Source organism: Melozone crissalis, unplaced genomic scaffold, assembly GCF_028551555.1.
Source record: "Melozone crissalis strain CALT ecotype California unplaced genomic scaffold, PUWL_Pcris_2 ptg000057l_1, whole genome shotgun sequence".
Lineage (NCBI taxonomy): Eukaryota > Metazoa > Chordata > Aves > Passeriformes > Passerellidae > Melozone > Melozone crissalis.
Window position 1 is genome coordinate 8,877,270 of NW_026535835.1, and position 21,007 is coordinate 8,898,276.

Sequence of the window (21,007 nt, forward strand, 5' to 3'; positions counted from 1 at the left end):
GTGGTGGTTTGGTTAGGATAAAAAGCGTGATTTAAAGCAGCGCAGGTTAGCTGGGGAAGGGGCGCTTTGTCACTGTCACAGTGGAGGGGTAGCGACTGGGGAGCGCTGAGGGCAGGGAGCACCTTCAGCCTGAGGGCGAAGTCCGGGTCGCGCTCCTGCCCCGTCCCTGAGAGCCCGCAGGGCGGCACCGGGAGCCGTGAGGGGCTCAGCTTGGTGGGTGTTGTTCCGCCTGTGACAAGGTGACAGCCATCCATCCCCTCATGGCCGCGGCGGGCGGGCCCGGGCCCACCTGTGTGCTGGGCATTGACCTGGGCACGACGTCGGTGAAGGCAGCGCTGGTGACAGGGACAGAGCGAGGGCTGGCGCTGGCACAGAGCTGCTCCAGGGAGACGCAGGCACACAGCGATAGCCTGGGAGCTGCAGCGCAGGTAAGGGCTCAATTGTCCTGCAATTTCACTCAGGGAGTGCTGAGGGACATTGCAGGACACCGGCCTTGCCTTGCAGTGCTTGGGTTGTTTGGTACATTGGGCAGAGTGCAGTGGCTTTCCTGGATTGTTTTGGTGCCCAGATTGGCAGCATGTGTCTGGGTATCAAAAAGCAGAATTAAAACACTCCCTGCTCATTGTTCAAGAAAGTCAAGCAGAGCTGCTTGACTTAAGAAGGACCCAGGTTTTGAAAAATTGCTCAAGACACTGTAAAACTGTTCTTCCATGAGCCACCACCTTATCCTTGACACTCCCAGTAAGGAAACAGCAACCACTTGCCACTTGGAAGGGAATTTTATTTTGCACTTCAGTGTGAGGTGGAATTATAACTGGAAACTCCCTGTGAAAATAACCAGGAAGAAGTGTTCCTGTTAAAGCTCTTTACATCCATTGTGCTGGTCAATCTAAAAAAAGGATTAATCAGAATCATAAAATACGTGCACTGTTTCTGATACCAAGGATACCAAACAGGCCAACCCTCCTCCTGCCAGTTTATGCTGCCTAAAGTACCTATGCACAAAGTTCACATTTATTTGTAGACTCTGTTGCAATAGTTTTGTAAACATCACACTGGTCCGTCACAAAGTAACCTGAACCCTTGAAAGTGTGAAAACTTCTGGGGAACTGATGGGTCAGTTTGCTGGGTGGTTCTAGGAATAGAATATCCAGAAATTGAATATCAGCATCATCAAAATCATCAGTGAGTAAACAGATAGGAGCTTTAGGAAGAGGCAGGGGAGACTGCACGCCTGCCAGAACACATGGATTTTTCTCTTTGTTAGGAAAATGAAGAGCAATAGATAAGGTGAAATAATGAAAACTTGTAGTCAGTGGTCATGGATTTTTATAAGGTTAAGGTTGAGTGTGGTTATTTAGGAAATTAAAAATCATTTGGCCTTCAGTTTAAGAGGCTCGACTTGGTAGTATTGATTTTCAGTTTTTGTGGGTTTGTGGGATTTTTTTTCAATTTTTCTTTTCTTTTTCTGTTAGAATTTAGTAACATAATAAATATTATATCTAATAAATGCTATTAAATTAAATGAATTCTGTCATTCACTTCTGACTAAAGCAGCCTTGTTTAATAAATACACTGAGTGAATCCTAATGGCTTCATGCTCAGGATAATGCTTTGTGATTGCAGGGAATGGAGCAGGATGTCCAGAAAATCATAAAAGCATTGAATGAATGCCTTGCTGCTCTGCCTCAGCAGCAGCTTCAGCAAGTCACCCACATTGGGATTTCTGGACAAATGCATGGGGTTATGTTTTGGAAAAGTGATAAAGGTAACATTCGTTCTTTAACATTCATTCTTTAACATTCCTGCTCACTGTATTACAATGCAGAAAATCAAATTGTTAACAGGGAAGTGATTCTGTGATTAAGTTGTTGCATCACATCTTCTCTAAAACAGAATTAACAGAGGATCTTTTATGAGAATTTTGCTTTTTTTACTGAAATTTCAGCTACTCACTGTAGTTAATGATAAAGGATTTAGCCTAATGACATCCCTGCAGATTCAGCACAATTATTAATATAAAGGAGGAATAGCATATTTGTGCCTTGTTAATTGTTTCTCCATCACATGCTATCTGCTGCCCTTTGAAAGAACTTCTGCATCCCATGAATAACTTGCAGGAGGATTTTATTCACCTCACAAACCCCTTACCTAGATGCTGTCCAGCATCTCAATAACTCTGGTTTTTCCCAAAATCCCAAGGCTTTTTTTTCCTAGCAAGTCATGCATTAATGTCATGTTGCATTCATTTTGTTGCTTATGCTTCTGTCAGTAGGAGCTGGGAAGGACTGTGGTCAGGATTGTGGATGCTCAGCTGCTTGCCAAGGCCTCAGAGACAAAGTCAGCTGCAGTGAGGTAGTCACGTGGGGCTTGGTTGTGCAAATACCCAGATAATCCTTGTGATAGGGAGGAGATTTGAGGAATCCAGGCCTTGGACTGCCAGCCCTGTGAGATAGGGATGGATTATCTTCTTGGCTAATAGACCTTCTGAAGTCTAAGGCTTCCAGAGAGTGGGCCCATGTCCTCTTTTCACTTAACCCTGTAATCTGCTCATTTGGACAATTATATAAGTCTAATTAACAGGAGTTATGCAGATGAAGTAAAGATGTATTGTAAACCACAGAGCAGATTTCCCAAAAGTGCTGGTCACTGCCTCTCAGAAGTTGTCAGTCTTAATTGCTTGAAGAGGCACTGTGCTATTCATTACTGGCTGTAATTTTACATTAAATACTAAAAATTATCAGAAAGAAAGAAGTCCAAGGCCTGATGGACTGGAGGAGCTGTTGTTGCTTTCCAGATGTCCCAGGAGCTGCATAACAAAGCCTTGTGTATTCACAGGCACAGATTCTTATGTCATGTTGGTAAATATTTTATGTCCTAAAGCCACATGCCACTTTAGTTTCATTTCTATCAAGTGAAAGAGGGTGTTTGCTCTCATTTGTTTTGAGTGGACTAAGTGAATCCAGGACCTTTGGGACACAAATAAAAATTTTAATAGCATCCTTTAGGGTTAGGTTATGACTAATAATATTTCTTAGAATCCATTTAAAATGAGAAAAGCAAGCCAATTGGAAATTCAGTTCAAACAGATTTGATAGAACAGGGAATTGAGGAAAGAAGAAAAAATGTTTTATTTTGCATGTTTCTCATGGCACCTCCCAGCCTCCAGGGCTGCTTTTTGCTGTGTGAGTGTGACTTCCAAGCCCTGTATCCAACACAAGAATTATATTTTTTAGCCATACTTGTGTGAGTCAGGAAGCTGAGTATTTTCTCTTGACTCTCTGCTCTGTGGCCAAACCCCAGAGTTTGCCTCAGCTGCAGAGTGAGTGAGCTGTGCTGTCCCTGATGGCCTGGGAGGGGTCAGAGCTGGGCCCTGGAATGTGCAGGCAAACAGAGCTTGAGCCCAGCTCTCCTCTTCAATGGAAGAGTGGGAAAGGTGTGGTGTTCTCTGCTCAGAAGGAATGTGCTGGGCTGGGAAACTGAATTAAACACTGAATTAAACCCTGTCCTACCTTTGTTGTGTAGTGCATGAGGATTTTGCTCTTAAGCACTTTGCAGTGCACTGCTAAATACTCCCAGATGCAGGTTTCTTGTTGCTTGGACTCCAGAGGTGATGCAGCTTTGTGCTGCCCATCCTGGGCAGTCCATTACTGAGGCAGAATTCTCCAGGTGGTGGTTTAAAGAAAAAAAACCTAGCTGAGGTTTTTATGTGAGACCTCACCTCCCATAGCAGGCTGTGGTTGGGTTTTTTTGAGGCTCACCTGGTATTTAAGTTGTATCTTTAATATCTCTCTTCAAGAGAAGGAAGGCTTTGGATATCATTCTCTGTGCTACAAAGGATAATTTGCATTATGATGTTATCTAGGGCTGGAAACTAAGACTAAGACAAAGACAATTTCATTTGTCATTTCCAAACTAAGACTAAGACAATTTCATTACAGTCTCTACTGGCTCTGTTTCTGATATATTTAACAAATTCTCAGGTGTGTCCAGAAGTGAGGAATGCCAGGCAGGCTGTGCTGCAGGAGTCACTGGATTTCTTGGATTCTGTTTTGTTTTCAGGGTGCAGGTGGTCAGAGGGTGGCCCAGGCCCTGCCTTTGAGGCAGACAGGGTCAGCCACCTGGTCACCTGGCAGGATGGGCGCTGCAGCCCCACCTTCCTCTCCTCCCTTCCTCTGCCTCAGTCACATGTGAGCCTGGCTACAGGATTTGGATGTGCCACAATCTTTTGGTACTCAAAGAACAGGTACATTGCTTCTCCAAAGGCTGCTCTCATCTTGAGTTGATGTGACAATTAGTATTCTTGTAACATGTTAGTGCTGCTACAGATGAGGGCTGTGCTTCTCTGTAATCACAATCTTAATTAAGTAGTCAAAGAATATTTAAAATGGCAGTATTTAATATAAACTATGTGCAATTAAGCATGCAAGACTCTCTGACCTCATAAAAATACTACAGATCACTAATAAAAGGATAAGCTTTTCACCATATAGGAACAGAAGCTTTAAAGTATCATAGAATAATTCTGGTCTGTACCATGGCTCAGAGCAGCTGTGCTAGTGCAGTTTGAACACTGTCATTTTGCCTTGTGCTGCTTTGTGGAAGGTACAGACATGCCTAAAACAGTAACAGAGTTGCTTGGTCTGGTTGCTGCCAGATGCCAAAACAGAGTCTCTAAATGAATTTCAGTTCCTTCCTTCCTCAGACACTGAGACAGATCCTCATGGGGTGACACAAGTGCTCTGCTTTGTTGTGGTGTGTTTGCAGAGGATATAATTTTTCATTTATGATTTGGCATCAGCAAGATTTGCTCTTCAGTTTGATCTTTCTCAAAGAGCCAGTCTCTTCCTTTGCAATGAGTTCAGGTTCAATAAATGGGGAAAATTTTATGAGATCTTGGTTTTTTTCACTGTGTGTCCAGCAAATCTATGGAGCATGGTGTGATCTTTAGAGCTGCATAAGTCATGAGCCCAGCTGCTTTGTTTTACTTCACGTTTGGTACATTTCCATTCATGTAATTTGTGGATCCCAGAACAAGTGGGAATTCACCTATTTTTAACCAATAGTCCAGGATCAACAATGTGCTGTTTATTTCACACAATTACTACTTTTCTGCTAATTTTTTCCATGCTGTGCTTTTGAACCTTGACAACCCATTCCTTAAAGCTGCCCTGTCTCCATCTTCCATCTGCAGATAAGTATTGCTGCAGCTTGGATAACAAATTCCATTTAAAAAACCAAACCAATAAAATTCAGGTTGATCACTGAGGTGGCTGTTTGATATTTTAATGGACCCACATGTCTGAAGTTCCCCCAACAACGAAAATTGTCTTCTCTCACTGCCTTAAAACAAAAAACCCTCTTTTTAATTTTTTTTTTTCAAACATCTTGTTTAAAAGTCCAGATTTTCTGAAGGCTTATGATGCAGCTGGCACCATCCAGGACTATGTGGTGGCCATGCTGTGTGACCTGAAGAAGCCACTGATGTCTGTCCAGAATGCTGCCAGCTGGGGATATTTTAACTGCAGGAACAAGAGCTGGAATGCTGACATGTAAGTGCTGGGGCCATTCAGGGGGGTTTGTGCACTGCTCATGTCAAGCAGTGTGAGCCCCTCTTTGGGCCCTGACTGTTGATGTGCTGCAGATAAAAAGGGATGGAAAGTTATTCCTAATTAATTGTGGCCTGTACTGAGGAGCTATTGAGAATTTGCTCTATTTAATCTGATAAAATCTGGTCCAAAATCTACACACAGCAGAGCTGAGAGATTTATCAGTGATTCCAAGCTGTTCTCTCCCTTTCTGTGGTGGGGTGGGATGGACAAGTGCAGCCACAGTGTTACCTGTGCCATGGTAAAGAGTTACCACTCTAGTTCTTTGAGTTGAGCTTCATAATTTCTAAGATTTACTTATGATAATACTTAAGAGCTATTAAGCTACAGGAAATGTTAGAAGGAATCAGTTTATTTATTTACTTATTTATTTTAATGATTTGCTCTTTCAGGGCTGAGTGCTAAGGCCTTATATATTGCAGGGCTTAGGTTAGGCCAGGACTCCAAGGTGAAAGATCTCCTCATCAAGGTATGAAAGAGTGACAGAAATTTGCATTTTGCTGACTGAACTGTTACTAATGTGGTGGTGTTGCTGTAGCACCTGCAGCTGATTATGCAAGGAGTTTGTTGGACTTAACTCTTCATGATTTTGTTGTGAACTACTAATTGCATGACAACTGAAGTTTTGACATTTAGCTGCATTTTTTGCTGGTTTTGTCCCTTCACCCTGGACCTGCTTGTCCATATGACATCAGTAGGTTAAACTGAACATGCAGTGTATAATCTCAGGTGCTCAATTGCATAGAAAGGAAAACAATTTATTCTTCCAGACTGGTTTACCCAGCCCACTGGACTGGAATGCTGCCCCTGTCCAAACCAAGCTTTCTAAACTGGTGAAAGCATCCATAAATGCAGCAGCCACAAATGTGTGGCCAGGTTCATCTGTGACTTCAAAGAGTTTTTTTGTAGCAATGCCTCACATTCCCCAACTGCTTTATTCCAATAATGTTGTTCTGCTTCCAGACTGAAAAAATCTGGCTTTCCTGTGCACTTGCTTCCAGAGGTGGGAGACCCTGGCAGTGTTGCAGGCAGGACAACCTGTGCATGGCATGGAATACCCCAAGGAGCAAAAGTGGGAATTGCCCTGGGAGATTTCCAGTGCTCTGTTTATTCCTGTCTGACTGACAGGACTGATGCAGGTATGGTCATTTTGGTATCTGATTTGTTTTTCTCATTGTTCTCCTTCAGGGTAGCCTAGTAAAGCACTGATTGTTTTATTTTTTCCTCTTTTTTTTTGGGTGTGTTTCAGTTCTTAATATCAGCACCTCTGCTCAGCTGACCATCTCAATGCCCCTGGGTTTCCAGCCTCCAGAGGCACCAGATCCTTCCTCAGCTGTCACTTATTTTCCCTACTTCAATGGTGACTACTTGGCAGTGGCAGCATCACTCAATGGAGGCAATGTGCTTGCAACATTTGTGGGAATGGTGGCACAGTGGGCACAAGAGCTGGGTGAGTCATTTCAAGGAGAGTTGAAGCTCAAAACTGGGGTTGATCATAAAGGTAAAAGGAAGCTGAAGCAAAGGGACAAGCCTGGAGCTGTTCCATCATGCCATAAAGGGAACAAGGATGGAATTCCTGGGTCATGCTTCCCAGATCTCTGGAATTTCCTGCTGAAGCTTTTGAACATGCTGGGACAGTCATGCTTGGACTCCACATTCATATTCCCTCTAGGCCTTCTTTTGTTTCAAGCACAGAGTTATTTTGTGCCAGTTGATTTTCAAAAGGCAAGGCTGGCAGATTTGAGGACAGCAGCCTGTAATTTTGTGTGACTAAAGTCCAAAGGAGTCCTTTTGGTGCATATTTTGCAGCACTAATGGATTTTAAGACTTAAACTCATGGAATATCTTTAAAGTGCTTTAAGCATGGCATTGACAGTTTTTTTAATAATCTCTTGGGTTTTGCACTACAGAAATCAGCTCTGAAATTGTTCTTTCAGTAAGTACTTGAGGTGAATGTTGCATTCATGTGGAATCCAGCCACTGGAGCTGAACCCTGCTGTCAGTCCCTTTAAAGAAATTGTTTTGTGGGACACTACAGGCAATGAGGAGTAGCTGTTGTTGTCAGGACAGGCAGTTGGTGTAATCAGAAAAAAGTTTCTGCTATTGCACATTCCGGGATGGATGGGAGAATTATGGTTCATAATCTTGGACACACAATTACCTTTGAAAAAGATTTCCAATATTGTGCTGAACAGGTGTATCAGTGTCTGTTGTAACTGTCCACATGTGAGATACACCAGACCCTTTCAGATTGATAACAAAATCTTTCCCATCTGCAGGATTTCAGGTTCAGGAATCTGCCATCTACCCAAGGATAATCCAAGCAGCCTTGGCCCAAAAGCACAGCAAGCTCTCAATCCACCCAACCATCTTTGGAGAGAGACACCTTCCTGAGCTGCTGGCATCAGTGAGCAGCATTGGTGCCTCTGAGCTGTCCCTGGGCCATGTCACCAGGGCCCTGTGCCGTGGCCTCGTGGAGAACCTGAGCTCCATGTTCCCTGTGCAGCACCTGCAGGAGCTGGGGGTCAGCAGGGTCCTGGGCAGTGGCACTGCCCTTGCCAGGAACGAGGTGCTGAGGCAGGAAGTGGAGAGGATTTTTCCATTCCCTGTGGTTTATGGGAAGGATGTGGATGCTGCTGTGGGGGCAGCTATGGTGATGTTCCATAGTAAATAAAGTCCTTATTTGGAATGGCCTGATGCAGCTTTCTGGTTTTTTCCTGACACTATAATGTTTGTTTGTTTTTGGTTTTTTTTTACTTTATTCCACATGCACTCACTGCTTCTCCTGGGTCTGCACATTTTGTTGCTCTGTCATTTCCATTTGTGAAATGAGGAGTAATTATCACATTAAATTTATCTGAGTGACTGGGAAAGATCCATTAACTTTCTGCATAAAAAGACACTTCTTGTGAGGCTCATTTTCCTGGTAGGAAATATGTTGGAAAGGGCTGGGAGAGATGAGCTACTGTCTGTAACTTGGTCTGATGCTTTTGTGCACTCCCTTAAAAGTTCCAAGTTTTATCCCCTATGTTATGCTGTTAGAATTTCTTTCTTCTCCCAGTCTTTATTTTAATGTTAAAACATCTATACTTTTCTGTCTACATGTAGATTTCTTTTGCTCAAATGACATTGGGAAACAAGTAAGATGTTTCATGTTATCTGCATACAGTTTCATTCCTAGGAAGCCCAAATTTCCTCTGGAATATGGACATGGATTCCTCTCTTGCTCATTAGCAACATCAGGACTGACATTTTATGGTGAGAAAGCTGTGCTGAGTTCAGAGATCTTAATTACAGAGATGACTTAATTTCCATTCCATGCCATGTTTAGGAAACTGTTGGCATGTTACAGAGAAAATATAGACTAAAGGTGTTAGAAAAAGTCTGAATTTGTTGTATGTTGTTTTCCCTCTTGCATTATTATAAATATATTTTTATCAGCAGGTCTGCTTTCATTTTTATTCAATAACAGGCAAGAGCTGATGATGCTGTTGCATCAAAAGCCTTTGCAGCATTTTGGATGCTGCTGAGGAGCTGCCTATTGGTAATCTATATTTATGCATTAATAAAGAGCCTTGTTACTCTGAGTACCACAGATGTGAGGAGTTTAATTAGTTTGCTATTAAATAGGTAAATACATAATTCTTTTATATATTCAAGGCAAGACCAGAGAGACAGCCACTTTTTACAAAACAAAAGGCTGATAATTTCATTGAATAATTTCATATTCTACTCAAAATCTCAGGAAGTTGGGGGGCTGCTCCCAGCCTAGCAGCCTCTGGAAAAGCTGTTTCTCCAGGCTAGTTTCTGTCAAAAAGATCTTATGTAAATTATATATTTAGCAATATATGATACAGCTCTGAATTTTTGATGGTGTTAGATCCATCCAGGGTTAGATAAGTTGGGGTTTTTTTTCCTCATGACATTAATATTTAGAGGCTGACTCTTACATACATATATATAAAATTTAAATAAAATATAGGAGAAACATGAAACAACGAAAAAACTTTAGGACTTACTTGTTCTTCCTCAACTTTGTTCTGAATTAGCTCCTTGTTAAAATATTTATCTTTAAATCAGCCACACGAGAAAGATTTCACAAAGTTTTGTAAATTGAATTGAAATTCAAGAATTGAAACTGTGACCCCACCAGAAACAGTTGCTGTCTGGTGGTTTGGGTGCTTTTTTTCTTTTTTTTTTTCTTTTTTGCAAACTTGAGTGTATTTATGAAGAGGAAATCTGGAGAAGAATATCCATTACTAAATGCAATTAAAGGGGAGGGAAAAACAACAGCAACTTACTGCAATTCTTGTAAAGAGCTTTGCTAAACCTCTGGGAATAGAAGCCACTGATGATTCTGGTTCCAGAATTGTTCTTAATTATCTTATTGCTCTATTCTCTGTTTTTCCAGTGAACTTCCCTTGGTTCTAAAAATCATCACATTTTGCAGACAAATGAAGTGGAGAAGCAAACTCTGAGGGCTTTGCAGTCCAGGCACCTTGGAGGAGGAATATCTGGCATCAAATTCACTGAGACTGGACCATTTCTCAGAAGAGAGGATTTCTGTCAATATTTGTAAGTTCTGCATGTATATTTGATAGCATGGTTGGTTATTTTTAAACTCTGTTATTTGTGATGTGGCAAGGCATTCTAGCCAAAATATTTCCTTGTTCATTGTATCAAACTTCTGTGTACATGGGTTTCAAGGAGATCAAGTATGTTGTGTATTTTTTAAACTAGATAATGCTCATTGGGGTTTTTTGATAATCCTTCCACAGATTTGTGAAGGTTATTTCCCTTGCAAATTCCTACTCATGAGGAAATGCAGCTTTGTCTTCATTATCAAATATATTACCAGGGTTTAGAAAGGAAAGCATGTATAATGTAGGTTTGAGCAATTGCCAGGGAGACAGAATTGAGCCTATTCTGCACATTTATATTTATTTTGTGGAAAATAATTTATTGTGTGTTCTGTAGCCACTCACTGTTTGGCTCAATCCACATGAGTTTAAATAGACAAAAAATTAAAATTATACATTACTATATTCCCACTGTATTTTTCTATATTTTATAGAACTGATTTTATTCCTTTTTCACTGTAGTAATAGTTCTTCTGTAATTTTAATATCTTGTTCCAAATAGAAATATTTTTACTTCTTATTTATAGGACAATTCAGTTAATAAGATATTATGTTATTTTTTCAGAGTTATTCTAAGGAGACAAAGGACTTGAAAGGTGAGCAATTTAAATTGCAGTCATTAGCATTTTATCTGTGCTAAGATAGATTGTTTCCAGTAACCCTAAATGTGCAAGTTTGCAAATTGATGTTTTATTTATGTGTGTATTGTACAAAATTATAGAAAATGCAAATGACAAAATTTTCTTCCCTGTCCTGCTTTCACAGAAAAATGTAAGTGACCCTTGATGTAAACATGAATTATTCCCACAGAACTGAAAATCCAGCTTTAATGCAGATTTGCACACAGCCCTCAGAATATTTCTCTTGTGAAGAGAAACAACATTGAAGAGTGTTCATGTTGTTTTCACCCTGACTGTACAGAGAAAATTACTGACCACCCTAATGTGGTTTATAATTTGAGGCTTTTTAAAGATTTAGTGACATTCCTGTGCTCAAAGCTGTAGGATTTCCAAGCAATGTGGGGTTTCAGAGCATGTCTCAAGCCAGCTGTGCAGCAGCTCAGATATGTGTTCCTGTCTCCACTGCTGGAATTCCAGGCTATTTTCCATTCAGTGGCACAAGGACAATATTTGTCTGATTAAAATGGGTTGATAAGAAACCAAACAAAGAAAAGGCAACTTGTTTTACCTTCAGCAGTGTGTTATCTGTGAGGGTGGGGAGGCACAGGCTGCCCAGAACAGCTGTGGCTGCCCCATCCCTGGGAGTGTCCAAGGCCAGGCTGGACAGGGCTTGGAGCAACCTTGGATAGTGGAAGGTGTCCCTGGCCATGGCAGAGGTGTAGAATGAGATGAGCTTTAAGGTCTTTTCCCAGCCAAAGCATTCTCTGATTGTGTATTTATTGCTTGTGTCAGGTTCTGTGTGGTTGTGACTCAGACAAGATCAGCTGTGGTTGTTCTTATCAGTGCTAAGCTCTCCTCTGTGTTTCCGTGCCTCATGGCTGGGGTGACAGTCACCTCTCAAGGATCACCCACTCCAGTTTCCATCAGGCACTGCCACAACTCTGGCAAAGCCCTTAAGGATCATTTTCCTGGGTGCAGGAAGCCCTCTGTGCTCAGCACCCCAGAGATCAGGTTATGGCACAAGCAGGGCTTTTTTCACATCCCTGATAGAATCATGAGAATGGTTTGTGGCACAAACCAGTCAGAAAGTAGAGAAGAAAAGCAGAGATTTTGGGGGTTTGAGGTTGTTCAGGCTTTAGCAATGACTGGAGGATGAGGCAGTGGTTTTAGGCAGAGGTAGCTGAGGCTCAGCTCTGCAGGGAAATGGGCAGGAAGCTCTGGGATGCTCTGGTTTGCTTTCTGCATTCTGGAATGGGTGAGGGCAATGGGAACAGGAACAAATGGAATAAAGACCCTACTAAACTGTTCTGGCTGTGGGCACAGTGAGAATGTGTCCATCTGCCTCATTTCTGGGATGAGAGCAACCAATCCACTCCCTGCTGCTTGTGGAAAACATTCCTGGGCAAGAGGGGACTCGTGGCCCTGTACGTGCTGACCTGAGGTGTTTGTGTCCTTCCTCACAGCCTGCTGGCCCATCATGTCCTCCATCCTTGGGAAGATGAAGAAGTTTGGCAGTTTTGACATGGAGGAATCTGAAGTGACAGATGAACACACAGATGGGGAGGACTCTGTCCAGGAAGCCCCTGACAACCCCCAGGGCCCACTGAGCTCCAGGGTGCACCCACCCAAAAGCAACATTTTTGCAAGACGGGGCCGCTTTGTGATGGGGGACAGTGACAAGGACATGGCTCCCATGGACTCCTTCTGCCAGATGGATCACCTGATGGCACCTTCTGTCATCAAATTCCACGTGAATTTGGAGAGGGGCAAACTTCACAAGTAAGTCTGCCTGGTGAGATTTGGTTGTAATGAGTAGTTTGACAGCTGCAGGCCATGGTTCTTAGAGCAGCATTTGTTCTCTCCACTTGAGCATGACCATTTTTTCAGTTTCACTGTTTTCTATGCCAAATTAGGGAGTGTTGCAAATGAAAGTGACAATAACTGTTGTCTCTTGGCATCTCTAAAATTCTCTATCTCCATGGATATTATGCCCAAAATTGGCAGTAGGCCTCAGTTCACTTGCTCGAGGCTGCTCAGTGAATGAACATGGTTCAGAGTGAGAACAAGGGATTGCCTGGCTCCAGGCTTGCAGTTACACTGCCAAGCTTCAAAGCCTTTTTGATCACTTGTTCTCAGCTTTTCAGCAACAAAATTGTAATTTTATCAGGAGAGTTGCTTGCAGACTTTGTTCTTTTAGTCTTTGCAGAGGTACCTATTCTGATCTGCAGCGTTTACTACTTCACCTGAGCAAATGAAGAGCAGTGTTCTGGTAGCTGATAAAAAGCCTGCTAAATATCTGACTTTAGGTAACTGACATTTCCCCTTGTTAGGCTCCTGTCCACAGATTCCATCACAGGCTGCTCAGAAAAAGCTTTCAGATTTTATGACCGCAGAAGGATCTTTGATGCTGTAGCCCAAGGCAACACAAAGGACCTCAGTGACCTGCTACTCTACCTTAACAGAACCTTCAAGCATCTCACAGATGAGGAGTTCAAAGGTACCTTTTAGTGTCACATACCTTGAGTTACCTTCTTCTCCCAGTAGTGCTCCTGAGATGAAAATAAAAAAGATAATTATGTTCCATGTCTGCAGGAGGTCTTTTAATAGCCCTATTGATTGGGCAACCCATTGATTGGAAGGTTACAGGAGCTGAAATTTTCTGTGAAACACTAAATGAGGTTTCTTGTCTTTTGAAAAGAACCTCATTAATTCCTGCTTGCCTGGGTATAGATGGTGGGTTTGTAATACCTTCTTTATACCTGCAATTTTTTGTTTTCCAGAGCCTGAAACTGGCAAAACCTGTTTACTGAAAGCCATGCTGAATCTACATGATGGGAAAAATGATACCATTCCCTTGCTGCTGGATATTGCAAGGAAAACTGGAACTCTGAAAGAGTTTGTTAATGCAGAATACACTGACAACTACTACAAGGGTAAGAGAAGCAGCTGCTGCAGTGAATGCTTAGGGTGCTGAGACTGAAATGGTGTCAGGCAGGGCTCTCAAAGTCTTGTGCATGAGGCCTTATGCACCCCAAAGTTCTGGTGTGTGATTGACAATCTGTGTATTTGTGCTGGGGCTGTGCCCTGTTAGGTGCAATATTCTGCCATTTTTGATATACAGTGATTTAATGACTTGCATTTGCTGTTTGTGTGGTTTTTTCCCTGTTCAGTTGTAGAGCTTTTTAGCCTGCAGAGCTCTCAGTTCCAGCATCTTACATGGAGCTGAGGGAATTGCAGTGCTGAAAGCTCTCAGTCTGTACTAAATGCTGAGGATTTCTGTCTGATGGGTGTCTCTGCAGGCCAGACTGCTCTTCACATTGCCATCGAGAGGAGGAACATGTACCTGGTGAAGCTCCTGGTCCAGAATGGAGCAGATGTTCATGCCAGAGCCTGTGGGGAGTTCTTCAGGAAAATCAAAGGGAAATCTGGCTTTTATTTTGGTAGGAGTGAGCACAGTATGGTCTTTATTGATGGAGTTGTTCTAGCAGCATCCCAAGTGCAAGCTGTTAAATAATCCTGTTTATGTGGGACTGGAGGCTCAGAAGTACCAGATGGGCTGTTCCACCTTTAGGCCAAAATTTCCTCCCAAAGACTGAGCTTATAAAGAAACACAGTTGGTAGCTGATGGTGTTCAGTGTGAGCCTGGTGTCAGCTTTCCTTTGTTCTCTGAGCACTGTATCCTTTGTAACCTGCTCCTGTCCTGGCAGGGTTTTTTTTAAGCAGCTGTGTTTCTGTGATGTAGTTAAACTAAAGAAAACCTATTTTAACAGCTATCACAAGAATTGGTGCTGTTCCAGACAGAGAAATTAATCTTTTCTCATGGTGAAGGATGAAAACAATGTGATGTTTCTGCTTATGCACCTCTAGTACTGGGCTTTCTGACCACTCCTTCCCATTGCTTGCCATAGGAGAGCTGCCTTTGTCCCTGGCTGCCTGCACCAACCAGCTCTGCATTGTGAAATTCCTCCTGGAGAATCCCTACCAGGCAGCCAACATTGCTGCTGAGGACTCCATGGGCAACATGGTCCTGCACACACTGGTGGAGATTGCAGATAACACCAAGGATAACACCAAGTTTGTGACCAAGATGTATAATAACATATTGATCCTTGGTGCCAAAATTAATCCCATCCTCAAGCTGGAAGAACTCACCAACAAGAAAGGGCTGACTCCTTTAACTCTGGCAGCCAAAACAGGGAAGATAGGGGTAGGTGAACAGAGGTGTTTGACTGTCCCATTGCTGTGTCACATTATAGAGAGATCATGTAAAACATTCATGCAGAATGGATTTTAGGGCTTCATTATTGAGGCCTTTTAGTTAAGAGGAATTGGTGCTGCAGTTTAACTGCACGGTCCTTAAAGGCTACAAAGAGTGAGTGTGTCTGTGCCCAGCTGGTTTATTCACACCCCACTGGTATGCAAGGCAGCCCCAGAGGAAACAGAAAGTGGGTCTCTGATATCATCTGAACCACTGGAGCTCTTTTATTTCACACTGGCTGATGTAACTCATCTTCTGGCAGTCCTCATTCAAAGTGACTGCTCAGAGATGTGTAACATCTCTGCTTTTCTCTTGCAGTTTTGAAACAGATAATTCCAAGTTGTGAGAGGTGTTTGTATTTCCCATCTCCCATCACACAGTGAGAAAATTACTGTGTTTATTTTAGACTGTGATCTCTACAGTGCTCCAGTGGTTGGCTTCAACTCAGTAGAATAGGGAGAAATGACCCTTCCTGTGTTGTGGAGAGGCTGAGGAATGACAAGTCCATGAGCACTGAAACCTTGGTTGTATTGTTCTTTTGCAATTAGATTTTCGCTTACATCCTCAGACGGGAGATCAAAGACCCCGAGTGCAGACACTTGTCCAGGAAGTTCACTGAATGGGCCTATGGACCTGTCCACTCCTCTCTTTATGACCTGTCCTGTATAGACACCTGTGAGAAAAATTCAGTGCTGGAGATCCTTGCCTACAGCAGTGAGACACCAGTGAGTACTGCACCTCCTTGCCTGGGGAGAGCTTCATGTTTCACACAGAGCATCTTTTCCCTCATTTCCATGGAACAGCAACCTCCATCCTGAGCTTAAGGGAACTAGAGGGATCATTTGCTGAAGATTTATAGAATATGGTTTTTTTCAAAGTCCAGTATATTCTGGTCCTAGCAAAATTCTCCTTTTGCTCCTGCACAGAACCGTCACGAGATGCTGCTGGTGGAGCCCCTTAACAGGCTGCTGCAGGACAAGTGGGACCGCTTTGTCAAGCACTTGTTCTACTTCAACTTCTTTGTCTACACCATGCACATCACCATCCTCACTGCAGCTGCTTACTACAGACCTGTACAGAAGAATGAAAAGGTACATTATCCTGTCCTGTGTCAGGGGAACCACCCACTGCATGATATCCCAATTTGAATGTGTGCCCTTAGCTTCCAAATTTTCCCCTTTCCTAAAGGCGGAGAGAGATTTGATCCTCCTTGCTTCCCAGTCTTGCCCCCTTGCTGCAGCACATTGAGAAACTTAACCACTCCCTGTTCCCCCAGAAATGGAGTTGCTTCCAGCAACTGCAAGGCCAGCAGCTCAGCAGAACTATATCTACTTTTCTGTCTTCTACAGCCTCCCTTCACCTTTGGTTACAGCACTGGGGAATATTTTCGAGTAACTGGAGAGATCCTGAGTGTACTGGGAGGCCTCTATTTTTTTTTCAGAGGGGTAAGATATTTGAAAAATTTTTCTTTTGCTGGTTGGGTAAGTGTAGGAGAGAATCAAACAAGCTTTTCCTATTCATGAGCATTGGCTGCTTAGATAATCCATATTTTAGTCAAGAGGTACAAATCATTTTCCTTGACTTGATGTTATTGGAAGGGTCCTCCACAGATCTTACACCAGTGCTGGTTTTGAGCTTGTGAGGTGTTTTATGGGTACCAGCTCCCTGATACAGGGGTCAGTGCTTAGTTAATTAATTCACAGGGGATATTAATATTTCCTTGATGCAAACCTGGTCTTTGTTCCCTTTTCAGATCCAGTATTTCATTCAGAGGCGCCCATCACTGAGGACACTGATAGTTGATGGCTACAGTGAGGTTCTTTTGTAAGCTCCAACATCTTTGATTGCATCTCAGTGTGTGGGATCTGTAGCTGAGGCTGAAGCCACCTGTGATAGGAGCTTTGCTATAATTCCCTGGGTCTTTGCCGTTGCCAGTGGATATCCTTGAACAGATGGGTCTGGGTCAGTGGCCTCCTGTGGAGGTAGAGCAAATTAAGTGTCTGAATCTTCAGTGTGTCATGCAGGAGTTAGGAATAGATCTCCAAGTGGGATTTACACATTGTTTATGCAGAAAGCCTCTCCAAGGCCCTTTCTCTTCCCAGCTGGACAATCCCTTGTTCTGCTCTCTCCCCCGTGGGGCTGCTCTGTTCCCAGCACCCGTGGCCAGCTCAGCCCTCTGCGCTCACACCGCTCTTGTCTTCCAGCTTTGTCCACTCCCTGCTCCTGCTGAGCTCTGTGGTGCTCTACTTCTGTGGCCAGGAGCTCTACGTGGCTTCCATGGTGTTCTCCCTGGCCCTGGGCTGGGCCAACATGCTCTACTACACGCGGGGCTTCCAGCAGATGGGGATTTACTCGGTCATGATCGCCAAGGTCAGTGCAGGGAGCTCCTGAGGGGGCAGCAGAGCCTCATCGCAGGAGCTTCTGCAGCAGCCCCATTTCCAGGCCGTGCCTGCCTCTCATATGACTCTGCTGGCCTTTGTTATTATTTTCTGAGTGAAGTGATAAAGTTTAAGTGATGTTAAACCCCCCCTCCCTGCTCTTCACCCATATGTTTTATAGCAGTCTTGATCGGATGATGATGATGATTATTATTTTTATTACCTGCCATGCTTCAAAATAACTATAATTGGGTAGGCATGGATGCAAGGAGACTGAGAACAGCCTCACCAGTCTCTCCAGGCTGCTCTGGTGGGAGATGGCCCAGCTTTCTACCAGCTGGAAATTTCTCCAGGTATAAATAAAATGTTGCCTAACAGAGCAATTAGCAAAGAGGCAGTAGCTGGCTAATAAACCTCTCTGTGTAGCCAGCCAGCCCAAGAGGGGAAGAGAAGTGGAACTGCCTTTATGTGGTTCATGCTCACAAAGAGGAAACTGTTCCCATGTGTATGTGTTGCATTTGTGTATAAATTGTTGCATGGAGAAGAGAAAAATGTTTTCTGTATTAAAGTTTATCATCTCAGCTGGATAATAATGCTTAATGCATGAACAGCCAGTTCAGAGCAAATGCATTCTTGAGCCAAAGCAGTATTTTCTACCAGTTTTTGTTGCAGTTTACATTCAAGTTTTAAAATCTTTTCATCCGTTTCCATGCTACAGATGATCCTTAGGGATTTATGTCGCTTCATGTTTGTCTATCTTGTATTCCTCTTGGGATTTTCTACAGGTAATATTCTACTTGCAGTTACTTTTTTTTAGCTAAAAGAATCTCAGAAAATTTTATTGTTTAAGTTGCTTAGATATTTTTGGTCACAACAAAAAACTAACAAATTAACCTAATTAATAGGAAAAATCTCTTTAGAATAACAATTATTTGTTGTAATTTCATACAGCTTTTCAAAGTTGCAAAGCTGAATAGAAAACCAGCCATCCTTTCCTATGTGGAGAAAACTGAGGCAGCACCTGCTAAGAGGGTGTCAGCTCTGGGGAATATTTTATAGGGCAGTTTCCCTGGGGTCAATGTGCCGTGCAGGGAACGTGTGTTACCTCTCTGCTCCTTTTCACTGCTTGCAATGAAGTTATGATCTCAAACTGTGTTTCCATTGTGTGAATTCTCTTTTTGCCACAGCTGTGGTGACTTTGATTGAAGATGACAACGAGGGGCAGGAAACAAATATCTCTGACTATGCCAAGTGCTGCCACTTGAAACGGGGCCGCACCTCCTACAACAGCCTCTACTACACCTGCCTGGAGCTCTTCAAATTCACCATTGGCATGGGGGACCTGGAGTTCACAGAGAATTACAGGTTCAAGTCTGTGTTTGTCATCCTGCTGGTGCTCTATGTCATCCTCACCTACATCCTCCTGCTCAACATGCTCATTGCACTGATGGGGGAAACTGTCAACAAAATTGCACAGGAGAGCAAGAGCATCTGGAAACTCCAGGTTTGTTGGTTCTGTCAGGCTGCTGTCCAAAAAAAGGTGTGGGGAATCAGAAGAGATTTCAGAAAGAATCCTTAGGAGATGACATCTAAATAGCAGGACATTGCTTCTTCATGATTCACCTGAACAGCTCCTAAATAAAGTGTATTAGCTCCTTTCCATGTATATTTGATGTTTTGACTAAGCAGATGTTGCCAGTGCTCCACAGATTTTCAGAATGTAAGAAAAGAAGTATTTTTGTAATTGGATTAAATTATTGGGCTTTGTATGATGGAAAATCCTGATTAGACTATGAAGGAAGAGATTTTGCAAGGGGAAAACCAATCTTTACCAGAATCAGTTTTTGTTGGAGGTAAGAAAGGAACTTCACAGTTTTATTCACAGGGCAGTAATTCAGCATTTTCAGTGACATATTAACACAGGGTGATGCTGCAGAGTTGCAGTGTCTGCTCTAAGATATTGACAATAATAAGAACTCAGGGCTTTTAAAACTAAGAAAGAATTCAGGATTTGTCTGACTTTGACCAGCAGCCCCTCAGTGCTCTGTTTTCTTTTACCTGGCAGAGAGCCATCACAATCCTGGACATTGAGAACAGCTACTTGAACTGTCTGAGGCACTCGTTCCGCTCTGGGAAGCAAGTCCTGGTGGGGATCACCCCTGATGGCCAAGATGATTACAGATGGTGCTTCAGGTAACCTCTTTGTTTGTGTATCAAGCCAACAAGCTTTTGTAGACAAACAGCTTCAAGTATCTGGTGGTGGGAAGCAGAACTTTCCCCCTGGAGCACTCTGAAGAACAGAGCACTAATAGCGTCTGCACTAAATGGTCAGTTTAATCTGGGCTTTGGGTCAGATCTCAGGCTTGAGAGGTGACATTTTGTGGTATAAACTGATCCTGGAGCTGTCTGGTGATCCTTAGAATAGATCTTGGGTTTGTTGTTGTCTCTCTAGGGTTGATGAAGTGAACTGGTCCACGTGGAACACTAATCTGGGCATCATCAACGAAGACCCTGGGTACTCTGGAGACCTCAGACGAAATCTCAGTTTCTCCATTAAGCCTGGCAGAGGTGAGGCTTTCAGAGACCCAAATCCTCCACTCTGGTGAAAGCAGCAGCATGGAGGGCAGTCAGTGCTTTGCACTTAGTGATAATACAGTGATTGAGCTGATGGCATTTTCAGCCAGCACAAAAAGCAAAGGATGAAATGGGCTCACTTCTCCAGTTAGACTCTCTGGAGTAAAAGAGACTCAAAGCCCCAGCCCCAGAGTTTGGGAGCTCAGCATCCAGAACCAAAGCATTTCACTGTGCAGTCAGTACTTACCACCTGAAATATGGAAAACTTGTGGAACAGGATGGGGAAGAAAACCACAAAGTCATTTCTTCCTGTTTCTTTCTTCTTCTTTCAGCAGCTTCCTGTTCAAACCACTTGAATATTTTATTCTGTTTCTGTGGAGGGAAAAAAATTAACCATTCCTTTGCTTTTTAGTTTCAGGGAAGCACTGGAAAACATTGGTTCCACTTCTGAAAGATGGAGAGAAGAGGAGAGAAGAGCCTCACAAGCCACCAGAAGAAGTCAAATTAAAACCTGTTTTGGAACCTTATTTTGAGGCAGAAGATTCTGAGGAGTTGAAAGAGTCAATTCCAAAGTCAGCCTAACTCTGATTGCCTGTTCTGGTCCTCACTAAAGGGACAATAGAGCACTTCATTTACAGGAACAGGGACTTCTGGAAAAGGTCAGAGACTTAGGGAATTACCATGTGCAAGGATTTATTTATTACACTAACTGTGCTAAATAAACTATTTGTTGTTTAAGCTCATGTCTTCATAGTTATTTTTAATACAACCTTCTGTCTGTTTTTAGAGTCTCTTGCATTAAAAAAATCTTTTTTGTGAGCATGCACAGGCCCTGATTTTGTGGCTTTGCTGCCTCAAAAACCAACCAACCAAATTATTATGACAGTGGAAAAGCACTCATAAAAGAGCAGTAAAAGTCACCAAGATG

General features: G+C 42.9%; 2 protein-coding genes across 3 annotated transcripts; both read left to right on the forward strand.

The window, feature by feature from the left end:
* Nucleotides 1-12: 12 nt before the first annotated feature.
* Nucleotides 13-8,616, forward strand: SHPK (sedoheptulokinase). The gene is made up of 7 exons (XM_054287218.1): nucleotides 13-428; nucleotides 1,627-1,768; nucleotides 4,063-4,246; nucleotides 5,400-5,552; nucleotides 6,573-6,748; nucleotides 6,859-7,059; nucleotides 7,889-8,616. The coding sequence occupies exons 1-7, from the start codon at nucleotides 261-263 to the stop codon at nucleotides 8,281-8,283; spliced, it is 1,419 nt and encodes a 472-aa protein (XP_054143193.1). The 5' UTR covers nucleotides 13-260; the 3' UTR covers nucleotides 8,284-8,616.
* Nucleotides 8,617-12,346: 3,730 nt separating this feature from the next.
* On the forward strand, nucleotides 12,347-20,763 carry TRPV1 (transient receptor potential cation channel subfamily V member 1). Of its 2 annotated transcripts, XM_054287124.1 has the most exons (15): nucleotides 12,347-12,648; nucleotides 13,200-13,366; nucleotides 13,650-13,802; nucleotides 14,169-14,309; nucleotides 14,778-15,076; nucleotides 15,676-15,852; nucleotides 16,054-16,218; nucleotides 16,477-16,572; nucleotides 16,881-16,951; nucleotides 17,332-17,497; nucleotides 18,224-18,290; nucleotides 18,693-19,009; nucleotides 19,571-19,698; nucleotides 19,958-20,073; nucleotides 20,492-20,763. In XM_054287124.1, exons 1-15 carry the CDS (start codon nucleotides 12,347-12,349, stop codon nucleotides 20,659-20,661), a joined length of 2,535 nt encoding a protein of 844 aa, XP_054143099.1. In that variant the 3' UTR covers nucleotides 20,662-20,763. The 2 variants fall into 2 exon arrangements, with proteins under 2 accessions (XP_054143099.1, XP_054143100.1); XM_054287125.1 differs by lacking the exons at nucleotides 19,958-20,073; nucleotides 20,492-20,763 and having other exon boundaries at nucleotides 12,382-12,648; nucleotides 18,693-18,870; nucleotides 19,571-19,691.
* The last annotated feature ends 244 nt before the right edge of the window (nucleotides 20,764-21,007 follow it).